This window comes from Hoplias malabaricus, chromosome X1, assembly GCF_029633855.1.
Source record: "Hoplias malabaricus isolate fHopMal1 chromosome X1, fHopMal1.hap1, whole genome shotgun sequence".
In the NCBI taxonomy this organism is placed as follows: domain Eukaryota; kingdom Metazoa; phylum Chordata; class Actinopteri; order Characiformes; family Erythrinidae; genus Hoplias; species Hoplias malabaricus.
The window spans coordinates 12,012,287-12,025,929 of record NC_089818.1 but is presented as its reverse complement, the minus strand read 5'-3'; the positions used below and the strand labels follow the sequence as shown (position 1 = coordinate 12,025,929).

The window sequence follows — 13,643 nt, the reverse complement described above, 5'->3', positions numbered from 1 at the left end:
CGGTTCTGACCTGCAGAGCTCCAATTGCCGCACTCTGGAACCTGAGATCTGTCTTAAAATCCTGAGCAATTTCTCGAACCAGACGCTGGAAAGGTAGCTTCCGGATCAACAGCTCTGTTGACTTCTGATACCGACGGATCTCACGCAGAGCCACAGTCCCGGGCCTGAAACACACACATACAGATACATACAAATTACGCAAATATACTTTAAATTCATCCTGTAAACATACACCAACTGTGGGAGCATTACCATAATTTGAATAACAACAGAATAATCAGTAGATGATGACATTACTAAAATATCAGATGAAAAAGGTGCACAGTAACTAAAAAACATTTAATACAGCACTGATGTATTTCTCAGTGTTTTCTGTCACCTGTAGCGATGGGGTTTCTTCACCCCTCCAGTAGAGGGTGCACTCTTGCGAGCTGCTTTAGTGGCAAGTTGTTTGCGAGGGGCTTTTCCTCCTGTGGATTTACGGGCAGTCTGTTTGGTACGAGCCATCGCTGCTCAACCTCCTGCAATACCAACAACAGGGAAATCAGGGTTCCTTAAAAGTAACTCTAAATACACTGTACAAAAATAGAAGCCATCTTTATGGAGAGAGAATAGTCTGAAAATACTTGACAAATGCATAAATGTTAATCCACAAATTAAACACAAGTCACAAATGTTTCATTATTCACAAATAAATACATCCCAATCTGAGTCTCACTGTCTACAATTTGTGCAAATACAGTTAAATTCATAAATACGTGTGTTTGGTTTTCATAGATCATTTTATTTTTATGTGATATTTTTATGCGAAAATAAATACATTTGTTTAAATTTATATTGCATATATTTGTAAAGTCTCAGTCTCAAACTTAAAATGTATTAATATAGTGTTGAATCTGCATTTGTAGATCAAGTCATTCACCTGTATTTTCGTCTGGATTTTGAGACTTTCTTTCGCATTTTACTTTATCCACAAATGCAGCCTCATCCACAAATATGGCTAGCAGACGAACACGTTACCGCTAGGTGGCACTGTTGTTTTCCCAGTGTTTTAGGATTGACCAGTTTTCAGAACCTCACAAAACAACACCCTGTAGGCGGGACTGTGACTCCATTGGCTGCCGCTCTAAGTGATGGCTAGCTAACTCTTTCTGCTGATTGGCTAAATAAATGAGAAGCCAAAAAATAAATGAGACCAATGAGAAGCGCGTTTTCTGTTTAGGTGAGGTATCTTCCCTCCGGCTGAGGGAGAGCAGCGGCTGCATCTCAATTTTGCATCTTATGAAAGACACGGTCTACGGAGGTCTGTTGTTACCATCATTAAACGCCGCTCTTGTTCGCTCCTGACTATTCTGAATGTGATTGTAGACATTTTAAATAGTTATTGTTACTAGTTCAAACGTAGTTGATTTACATAGCACATTTTAGCGCCATGTAAATGTTGCCAGGTCTTCATATCATAGTGGATTTTGGTTTTACATTTTCAGTAAAGTTACTTACAAATATTGGTGGTTATGGGTTGCTTTTTTAAGCTTGTTTCTGAAATGTAGTTGCCTTTTTGGGATTGCTTCCTCTATAGGGAATGTCCAAGAAAATAAGCCAAACGTGCATGGTATTATGTTCATATGTTGCCATCTACTGGCGACAGAATCCAATTACTGCACCATTTAAGGTGGAACAGAGAATCTGAATAAGCCAACTTCAGCGTTGCGGATTTTTTCAGTATTTGCCCCAGTCCCTGACATGTAAACAAACATATTAAAATTTCTCATTAATGGAGCGTCAGCTGGTGTTATTACGGTATAAGCGACTTTACAGAAAAATAAATCCAAAATAAGTTCAAATGAACACACCTGGCAACAGTGGTGGCACATGGGGCGACGAATGCATGCAATGACTAGAATTCAGGTATAGGATATGTCATTTTGACTAGTCGAATTCGAATTTGAGATACCTTTAATACTAATTAAGGATTCATGACTCATCAGATGAGGAATACACTGACGTCATTAGAAATATCTTAAAAGACTTTTTGACTAGTCAAAATATAATTGTTGATGTCTTAAATCTTACTAATCAGATTGTAAATGCAGATATCTTAAATTGTCATTTGACTAGTCAAAAAACGAATGATTTAATGTTTTAAGTAAAATAGCTTTCATCTGCCTATCTTTAATAAAATACTGGATATCTACAACAGTTTTGACTAGCGACAATATTTTGACTAGTCACAATCACAATTTAAGATATTTACAATCTTTCTAGTAAGAACAGTTATTTAAGATATCTAATTATATTTTTTACTAGTCAAAATGTCTTTTAAGATCTCTGAAGAAATTCAAATTCGACTAGTCAAAAATAAAATTTTCAGATATCTGAATTGTAGTCATTGTGTGTATTAGTCTCCACCATGTGCCGCAACGGTTGCCATGAGTGTTCATTTTAACCGAATTTGGGCATATTTCTCTGTAAAGTTGCTTATATCGTAATAAATGAATGAGAAAATGTTCATAAGTTTATTTACATGTCAGGGACTGGGGGAAATACAGAAGAATCTACAATAATGAAGTTGGCTTCCTTGACAGCAAGGAGACCACTGTTAGCCCACTGAGGGCAAAGTTGAAGGTCCACGAGTGTTTTGCATAGCGTTTTCTGGGCGGAACCCTGGTGATTAAACAGAATTTTAGACATAATGCCACATTTTAGCACTTTTCCATTCACAGTCCAATTTACATTTTTTCCTTCATTAGGTTCTTTTGTTATTCTTTATAAATAAGATTAGTAAATAATTTAAATCCAGCACAGTGTCAACATTTTTAGCATAATCATTTTATATCAGGCTTATACTCATTATTATGAGTTATATCCTGTACAGATCAAATCAAATCAAATTTATTTATATAGCGCTTTTCACAACTGATGTTGTCACAAAGCAGCTTCACCGAATTCAGAATACAGGACAGTAATCCGAGTGGTCCGATTGTGGACCAGCAGTGGTCTACAATTAGTGGTGTGCCAGCCTGTTTATACCAGTGGACCAATATATGCTCGCTGTCTGGGTTCTTATTCGCCAGCTTCTTATTCAGATATTCTGCTCCACCTTAAATGGTGCAGTAATTGCATTCTGTCCATGTGACCATGTCATATGACCATCACTTCCATACTGTGGAAATATTACGTTTGACTTATTTTCGTGGGCATTATCTCTATGAAGCAAGTCCAAAAAGGCAATAACATTTTAGAAACAAGCTCCAAAAAAGCAACTCACAACTACCAATATTTGTAATTGACTTTACTGAAAATGTAAAACCAAATTCCACTGTAATATGCATGTTAAAAGGCAACTTTTACATGGCGCTAAAATGTGCAATGTAAGTCAGCTACGTTTTGACTAGTCAAAATATTAATTTAATATATCTATAATAACATTCTGACTAGTTAGAATTATCATTTAAATTATCAGAAGTACAAAATGCGAATAAGTTCAAGATATCTGTAATTTATTTGAAGATATCTTAAAAGGAATTCTGACTAGTCAAACATACAATTTTGGATATCTCTAACTTAGTTTTGACTAGTCATTATTTTCATTCAAGATATCTAGAATTTAATTTCAAATCTACAATTTAGTTTCAGATATCTTAAAATATATTTAAAATATACTTAATATAGTGGGAATTTAAGATATTTTTAATTGGAATTATGACTAGTGAGAACAAAAGGATATCTCTAATTTACTATTTGACTAGTCATAATTTAATTGTCGATATCTACGATGAAAGTTTAAGATAGATATCTTGAATTGGAGCTTCCATTGAACTCAATGGTAAATTTAACATCATTTACACTAGTCAAAGAGTAATTAAAGATATCTCAAATTGTTATTTCGTCTACTCAAAATATAATTAGAGATATCTTCATTTAGAATTGTGTCTAGTCATAAATGAATTGCAGATATATATAATGTAAATCCAGTCGCACGATTTAATGTTAATGTGGCCCCATACTTCCTAAATCAGTGCCTCCTAAACAGTGCCACCTATCAGTGACTTGTACGCCTGATGCCTAAATTTGTGGATGAGGTTGCATTTGTGTTTGGATCAAGTGAAATGCGAAAGGAAAGTCTCAAAATCCAAAACCCCACGAGAGGAAATTAACAAAAGTACGTCACAGAAAACAGGCGCGTGACTTGATCCACAAATGCAGATTCAACAATTTATAAATAAATATTAAATTCGAGATTGTGACTTTATCAATATGTGCAATGTAAATGTAAACAAATGTATTTATTTTCACATAAAATTATGATAAATGAAAACCAAACATGTATTTATGAATTTAACTGTATTTGTACAAACTGTAGACCTTAAAACACAGATTGGGATATTTATTTGAGAATAGTGAAACATATGTGACTTTTATTTAATTTGTGGATTAACATTTCCACATTTGTCAAGTATTTTGAGACTTCTCTCTCCATACACCTTCACATCCTCAAACAGAAAATTATCACACCATCTGTGTTCAAACAGACACCAGTTTTCCTATCACCACACAATATAAACCCTATTAACAAATATAACAATCTACATGAATAAATTCCAGCACATCAGAACTGATTTTATACTGTATTTCAAACAAATGACAGATACTGATAATAAAGAGGATTATACATTTTTATACTTTCCATTTCATAATGTCATATATTAACGCAAATTTGCAACAGAAAACTTCATTTTTTTCCCCATAATTTCTGGTCAGTAATAATCGAACTAAAATCACAAAGTGTGTTTGTAACTCCAAACATATATAGGGTGGTTTAGTAATGTGCTGTTAATTTTTATGTTTTATACTCCAAGTTGTGTATTTAATGACACCTGCACTGGGACAGTTATTAATTAATCTTAAGTCGAGCTTGACCAATTGGAAAGAACTGAAGGAGATTCCTATTGGACAGAGTCTTTAACTCTAGGTTTAAGTTATCCTACTAACTCACAAATCTCGCTTTTTGGAACACCCCCGGTTGCCAACTGTCATTCGTCTACTGTCGTTTCCAACCAATGAGATAATTCCCTACAACACCCTATCCAATCAGAGCTCCATGGGGCGGGACCTAAGGACCAGTGTTTAAAACCGACAGCTGTCATTGGTTGAATTAGCACAAAGGCCGCCCATATTTGATAGTGACATAATGGCTGCAGCGGGACTGCGGGAAGAGAGAAAATAGCAGTTTAGAAAACGCACGAAATAAACGGTGGTTTAAGAGAAACATCCACAAGTATATTCAGAGTTTTTTTTATCCGGATGTATTGGCAAACGTGCCGGGAAGCTCGGAAACGGTTCTGCGTCGGAGAGAGTGGTTGATTTAACTTTAATCGACGGTAAAAGGACATCAATCGAAACTCAGTCCGAGGCTGAAGCTAGCCGTTAGCAGCCCTGAGCGTCGCGCGGATTTCACTCTCTTTATTCTGCTTTATTTCTTTCACTCATTTAAAACTAATTTATCACTGTTACACATACCAAATAAGCCCTTTTAGCACGGAACTGTTCTCATCTCTGTACATTTACGCAGACACGCCAATTACTTTGTTACTCACCTGGTATTTTAATCCGAAAACGAAGCGACAGTAAAAGCAGCTGAAACTGGATTTTGGGTGTTTGGAGATATTCTTTTATTTCGCACCCGTTTTCCAGCAAAGCCCGCCTTCCTGTGCCGGGATTGGCTAATAATTCTTACTCTTCTGTTAAACGGATTGTTTGTCAGTATTTGGTCAAAACCAATTATAGCGCGGGACGCGATATCCATTTGGCCAATCACAGTGCAGTACAGACGGGGTTTACCGGAATAGGGGTGGAAAGAATAATCTCACCCCGCAGCTCCGCGGAACAACAGGGACAGCGAAATGGCTGCTTGTCCGCCATTTTGTTTCAAACAAATACTCGCTTTTGATCAGAATTTCACTTAAACATTTCACCATATAAACCTTTATCAAATAAACCAGACTGTATCCCTGGGCTTACACAATTTTATTTTTCCATTACCAGTGTGGACTGAAAAAAGGTTGTTTATATAAAGCATAACATTCAGAAATTATCACAAAATTTGGAACCGGTTTTCAAATCAGCCACAATATGATAATACAAATGTTAAAAATGTCTCTGATTTCAAGACATCAGACCACGGTTGGTCCCAAGGCCAAAATTGGAGGTCCACAGGCGTTTTGCACAGTGTTTTCTGTGCAGACCATTCATTCATTGTCTGTAACCTGTGTGGATTAAATGTAATTTAACAGAATTTTAGACAAAATGCCACATTTTAGCACTTTTCCATTTACTAAATTTTCATCCATTAGGTTCTCTTTTTATTCTTTATTAATTAGACTTGTAAATAATTTGAATCCAGCACAGTGTCACCATGTTCAGCATAATCATTTTATATCAGGCATACTCGTATCTCTCATAGTTGTTGGTAATATGTGTTTTAGTTTATTTTCCAGAATTCAAATCTCTGTGAATTTAATCTGAGGAGGTATATCCTGTACACAGGACAGTGGTCTGATGGTGGACCAGCAGTGGTCTACGGTCAGTGGTGTGCCTACATTTTTATGCCAGTGGATCTATATATGCTCGCTGTCTGGGGTGAAAAAAGTATTGAAGATTATTTAGTTATTAAACTTTCAGTGGAGCTAATAGTCAAATCCTTTTATTTCTCATTATACATGAAAATGTCTTATTTTGCTAATATGGCTCTAATTCCTGACTTTAAGATTAGTAAATAAAAACTACAGGTGTTGAACAGACTCAGAAAGTATCATGGTTCAAATAAGATGGAAAAAACTATTTTATAACTTTCAAATATATTTGTTAATACTTCAAGTATAACTGATTTTAGTAAACGTGTGGTATTAATTTATATGGAACTAGATGGCAGTATTGTTTCCAAGCTTCTCCATGCTTCTCCAGGCAGGATGCTTCAATCACCTTAATTCTCTTTCTCAGGAGATTAAAACACTGCAGAGCCGGCAGGTATGGCAATAGACTTGAGAAACCTGCACAAAAAACAGAAGCAGACACCATTTTTATTACCTGAGGATGTTCCACAAAGATTTCTCTACTTATTCAGATTACTTAAAATTCAGCTTAAGTCTAACAGGGAAAGAGCTGAAGGAAATTGCTAATGTACATAACTTAGCTGCAGGCTCAGATTTCCAGACTAGGTCATTATATTGACTTGAGGAACTGCCATGTGTTAATTTTTAATTTAGACAGAGGAATCAGGCCTGTGTGAAGAAGTCAGCAACATTCTCACTGGAATTCCAAACTTTTACCTAAAATGTGTTTTTAAATTAGGATTTAAGCACTGTGTATAGAACCCTATTGCTTTTGTTTAGAATTTTAGGGTTCCGAGCACTACATTGCAAGGAAACCTATTGTAATTGTTCAGATTATTATTATTATTTCACTGCAAAAAAATTCTGCCTTAAAACAAATTGCACAGCCCAAACCGCAAGATCAAAAGATAGTAAACCCTCCCGCTACAGGTGCAAAGAAAGAGCCTGATTGGCCTCAAGGGGGCTACAGCGAAGGAAAATGCTTTCATTAAGATTTTACACACCATGAGGCGTAGATAATTTTTTTTATTCTACATAATCCTTGGGTCCTGACGAATCAAAAAGGTTGATACAACTAATAAGTTCCGCCCACTTAGATTTGTTGCTAATATGCATAATTCACATAACCTATTTTTGCAAACTAGTCCCTGGATTTTGAGCTGATCCCCATGATCTTGCTGGTCCATAATTGTCAAAAAAAAATCTGGAACATTCAAATCAAGATGACTGGCATGGACACACTTTGTAAGAGTGTACAAAGTGTCATGTTGATAGCAACAAGGGTTTCTTTTATATATATATATATATATATATATATATATATATATATATATATATAACCCCCCTCACATATACTAATGTGCCACAAACAGGAAGTTAATTTCACCAATCATTCCCATTTTATTAAGGTGTATCCATATAAATGGCCCACTATATATATATATATATATATATATATATATATATAAGTGAGCCAAACTGATAGAGGTTGTAAGGTAAATTCTTGAGTGTAGAATTTAAAATCTGAAAGGGCCAAACCACATTTGAATCTTTGTAGAGTGGGTATCTTTATCTGAGGTCGCTTACTATTCCAGATATATTTAGATATTATGTGTGTAAATGTTCATTGGGTGGAGATAGAGGTATCATATAGATAAAGTATAATCTCTTCAGAATATTAATTTTCACCACCGCAATCCTAGCCTGTAAAGAAGTGGGAAGTTTTGTCCATTTAAGCGTATCAGATGTAATATGCCTAAGCACACCATAGAAATTCTTATTGACTGTTTTATAGAAAAGGGATATACAGGTGCTGGTCATGAAATTAAAATATCATGAAAAATATCATTGATTTATTTCAGTAATTCCATTAAAAATGTGAAACTTGTATATTATACCCATTCATTACACACAGACCGATATTTCAAGTGTTTATTACTTTTAATTAGATGATTATAACTGACCATTAATGAAAACCCCAAATTCAGTATCTCAGAAAATTGGAATATTGTGAAAAGGTTCAATATTGAAGACACCTGGTGCCACACTCTAATCAGCTAATTAACTCAAAACACCTGCAAAGGCCTTTAAAGGTCTCTAAGTCTATATCTGTAGGCTACATGATGATGGGAAGACTGCTGACTTGACAGTTGCCCAAAAGACGACCATTGACACCTTACACAAGTAGGGCAAGACACAAAAGGTAATTGCTAAAGAGGCTGGCTGTTCACAGAGCTCTGTGTCCAAGCGCATTAATAGAGAGGTGAAGGGAAGGAAAACGTGGTAGAAAAAAGTGTACAAGCAAAAGGGATAATCGCGCCCTGGTTAGGATTGTGAAACAAAACCCATTCAAAAATGTGGGGGAGATTCACAAAGACTGGACTGCAGCTGGGGTCAATGCTTCAAGAACCACCACACACAGACGTATGCAAGACATGGGTTTTAGTTGTTGCATTCCTTGTTTCAAGTCACTCTTGAACAAGAGACAGCGTCAGAAGCGTCTCGCTTCCAAAAAGGACTGGACTGCTGCTGAGTGGTCCAAAGTTTTGTTCTTTGATGAAAGTAAATTTTTCATTTCCTTTGGAAATCAAGGTCTCCGAGGAAGAGAGGAGAGGCACAGAATCCACATTGCTTGAGATCCAGTGTAAAGTTTCCACAGTCAGTGATGGTTTGTGGTGCCATGTCATCTGCTTGTCCACTGTTTGTTCTGAGGTCCAAGGTCAACGCAGCCATCTACCAGGAAGTTTTAGAGCACTTCATGCTTCCTGCTGCTGACCAACTTTATGGAGATGCAGATTTAATTTTCCAACAGGACTTGGCACCTGCACACAGTGCCAAAGCTACCAGTACCTGGTTTAAGGACCGTGTTATCCCTGTTCTTAATTGGTCAGCAAACTCGCCTGACCTTAACCCCATAGAAAATCTATGGGGTATTGTGAAGAGGAAGATGCAGAAGAGCTGAAGGCAACTATAAGAGCAACCTGGGCTCTCATAACACCTGAGCAGTGCCACAGACTGATAGACTCCTTGGCACACTGCATTGCTGCATTAATTCAGACAAAAGGAGCCCCAACTAAGTATTTAGTGCTGTGCATGCTCATACTTTTCATGTTCATACTTTTCAGTTGGCCAGCATATTCAATATTCAAATTTTCTGAGATACTGAATTTGGCATTTTCATTAGTTGTCAGTTATATTCATTAACTTGTAATGAATGTAATATTCTTACACTTGAAATATATCAGTCTGTGTGCAATGAATATACAATACGGATTCCAAAAAAGTTGGGACACTAAACAAATTGTTTATGGCAAATGTCAATGTTTTATTCGTAATAGAACATAGATGACAAATCAAAAGTTTATTCTGAATAAATGGAACATTTTAAAGGAAAAATATGTTGATTCAAAAATTCACAGTGTCAACAAATCCCAAAAAAGGTGGGACAAGAAGCAATAAGTGGCTGGAAAAAAGAAATTGAGCATATAACGAACAGCTGGAAGAACAATTAACACTAATTAGGTCAATTGACAACATGATTGGGTATAAAAAGAGCTTCTCAGAGTGTCAGTGTCTCTCTGAAGCCAAGATGGTTAGAGGATCACCAATTCCACCATTGTTGCGCAGAAAGATAGTGCAGCAATACCAGAATGGTGTTACCCAGCGTAAAATAGCAAAGACTTTTAAGTTATCATCATCAACCGTGCATAACATCATCAAAAGATTCAGAGAATCTGGAACAATTGCTGTGCATAAGGGTCAAGGCCGTAAAACTCTACTGGATGCTCGTGATCTCCGGGCCCTTAAACGTTACTGCACCTCTAACAGGAATGCCACTGTCAAGGAAATAACAAAATGGGCTCAGGAATACTTCCAGAAAGCATTGTCAGTGAACACAATCCACCGTGCCATCCGCTGTTGCCAGCTGAAACTCTACAGTGCAAAGAGGAAGCCATTTCTTAGCAAGCTCCTCAAGCTCAGACAAGGATAACCCAAGTTGTTATCAACGCTCCGTTCAGAAGCCTGCATCACTGATGGTATGTGGTTGCATGAGTGCTTGTGGCATGGGCAGCTTGCATGTCTGGAAAGGCACCATTAATGCACAGAACTATGTTCAGGTTCTAGAACAACATATGCTCCCATCTAGACGTCATCTCTTTCAGAGAAGACCCTGCATTTCTCAACAAGATAATGCCAAACCACATTCTGCAGCAATCACAACATCATGGCTACGTAGGAGAAGGATCCGGGTACCGAAATGGCCAGCCTGCAGTCCAGATCTTTCACCTGTAGAGAACATTTGGCGCATCATAAAGAGGAAGGTGCGAAAAAAAAGGCCCAAGACGAACAGTTAGAGGCCTGTATTAGACATGAATGTTAGTAGTAATGGAGTATTCCTATTTCTAAACTTGAGAAACTGGTCTCATCTGTCCCCAGACGTCTGTTGAGTGTTGTAAGAAGAAGGGGGGATGCCACACAGTGGTTAAAAATGGCCTTGTCCCAACTTTTTTGGGATTTGTTGACGCCATGAAATTTTGAAACAACATATTTGCCCCTTAAAATGATACATTCTCTCAGTTTAAACTTTTGATCTGTGATTTGTGTTCTATTCTGAATAAAATATTAGATGTTGGCACCTCCACATCATTGCATTCAGTTTTTATTCACAATTTGTTTAGTGTCCCAACTTTTTTGGAATCTGGTTTGTATATATGTGTGGCAATATATATATGAATATTATACATTTAATTCACATTTTGTATGGAATTACTGAAATAAATCAACTTTTTCATGATATTCTAATTTTATGACCAGCACATGTCTATTCCTAAATATTTCAGATGCTCAACTACAAGGACTTTTATTGAAAGTATATCAGGAGTCAACTGAATATTTAAAGGGAAGAGCGCAGAATTTTCCCAGTTTATCTTGTAACCTGACAGTTTGCTGAAATCATTAAATAAATTAAGCAAAGGTGGGATGGAATATGTTGGGTCATTCAGAAACAACATTATCATCCACAAATAAAGAAATATGATGGTGGGACCCATTCACTACAATAGGCAAATTGAACGTTGCTCTGCGAACAGCTTGGGCCAGGGGGTTCCAATGATATGGTAAACAAAAGCTCTGACAATGGACAACCTTGACATGTACCTTGTCCTAACGAAAAGGATGCTGAGCATTTACTACCTGTAAGGACCATTGCAGATGGGTTTGTATAAAGTGTTTTAATCCAGGCAATAAGTCTAGGACTTGTTGTAGAAAACAATTTTATTACTTTGTGTTTGTTGACAAATATCCTTAAATGATGATTAGATAAATTAGCATTTATAACTACATACTCATTGTGTGAAATCCTGTACCCTATATGCATTTATATGAATGACTAACCAGCATTTACATCATGTATTACTTACACATGTAGTTAAACATTTTTGCTTGATCCTGCACTACTAACTCATATGATAATTACTCTTAAAGACATATTATAAGCTAACTTCACTATATGGCATGATAACTTGATATTTACACATTTTTAATTCTTAACGTCTAACCTTGAACAGATGTGCACTCCAGGATTGTAACACACTGACATCATAGTGTTGGTCACGGAGGCGCTGATCTGTAGCTTCTGTTTGTGACCTTGAAGTGTATTTCTGACTCCCTAAATTTTAGTCTCTTGGGAAAAGAGGGCTGGGAAGAGAAGCCCATTGTCAGCCTGGCCAGATAATGAATGTCTTCAGGGTCACAACAGCCACCTGAATATTGCACGTGAAGAGCTGAGTACTAACACGTGAAATTATGCATATTAATATACGCTAATCAGCCAGAAACGCCTCATCACCAGGCTATACGTCATCTGGGGTATAACTGTTGGAGTCAGATCATGTGAGGTCAGAGCTTCACTTGGGAGGGGTATCACACTGTTCTCAATGTGTTAGTTCTCCTGGATCCAGTATTGTTAAATAAATACTTTGATTTGCTTTGAACTTCACTCGACTGGTGTCTGTGACTCTCTCGTGACGGACACGCCTCCCCCGAAGAGGGAGGGTGTATTTTGGACCTTTTTGTTATTTTCTCATGAGTTGGTAAATTTTAAATACTTTGAGAATGGTCCAAAGAACATTTTTATCTTCAGACTGAAGCCAAACTGTTCTAAGGTAGACCACAAATATTGGCACTCAAGTCGGTCAAAGGCATCAAGCGATAATATCACCCATTGTGCCTTGGATATATCTGCTACGTGGATAATATGCAAAAGACGCCTAATGTTATTGGGTGCAGAGCAGGACTTTATAAAACCGGTTTGGTCACTATGATTGATTGCAGGTGCAAGTGATTTTAAGCGTCTAGCCAATACTTTTTTGAATGATTTCATATCAGTGTTAATAAATGAAACTGGGCATTAGCTATTGTATGACTTGTTATGAGCATTGTGATGAAATTCACTTATATCTAATGAATATATAATAATATCTAACATCAATGGTCCAAGCTCAGCCCAAAAACATATATAAAATTCTACTGGAATCCCATCCCGTCCAGGTGATTTCCCTTGTTTTGTGTATGTAATGCCTCTTGCAGTTCAAAAAGTGTAATATCCTGAAACTTGCTGAATAATCTGTGGGATCACTATGAGACTCTGATGCATATAAATCTTCACAGAAAATATGAAATGCATCGTTGATTTGGGATTGTTCTGTGAGCAGTATTACACCTTGAGATTTTATTGCTATAATATTTGAGAATTTTTCATTATTACGAAGTTTCCATGCTTGAAGATGGCTTGGTCTATTTCCATTAAAATAGTAATTTTGCCCAACTCTTTTAATAAGAGATTCTGCCTTTTACTTAAAAATCGTATTAAGTTCATTTTTTAACAAAAATATTTCTGCTAATTTAACATGAGATTGAACACTAATTCCACCTCTGATTCCAAGTTTTTTTTCAAGATCAGATATTTTTTGTTGATGTAGTTTGTGTAACCAGGAAGCATACACAATAAAATTGTCCCTAATAAATCCTTTT

The 13,643-nt window shown here is 36.4% G+C and overlaps 1 protein-coding gene across 4 annotated transcripts in view; it reads right to left on the bottom strand.

Moving 5' to 3' along the window:
* Nucleotides 1-13,643, bottom strand: part of LOC136675857 (histone H3.3A) — a 47,083-nt gene that overhangs the window by 1,553 nt on the left and 31,887 nt on the right. The window contains exons 2-4 of one of the 4 annotated variants that reach the window (XM_066652639.1): nucleotides 6,982-7,049; nucleotides 380-521; nucleotides 11-164 (exon numbers count right to left, since the gene is read on the bottom strand). In XM_066652639.1, coding sequence (XP_066508736.1) covers nucleotides 11-164; nucleotides 380-507 — 282 coding nt within the window. In that variant the 5' untranslated portion in view covers nucleotides 508-521; nucleotides 6,982-7,049. Of the gene's footprint in view, nucleotides 1-10; nucleotides 165-379; nucleotides 522-922; nucleotides 1,061-5,597; nucleotides 5,757-6,981; nucleotides 7,050-13,643 lie in introns of those variants that run through there. The other 3 variants (XM_066652638.1, XM_066652640.1, XM_066652637.1) reach the window with 3 other exon arrangements.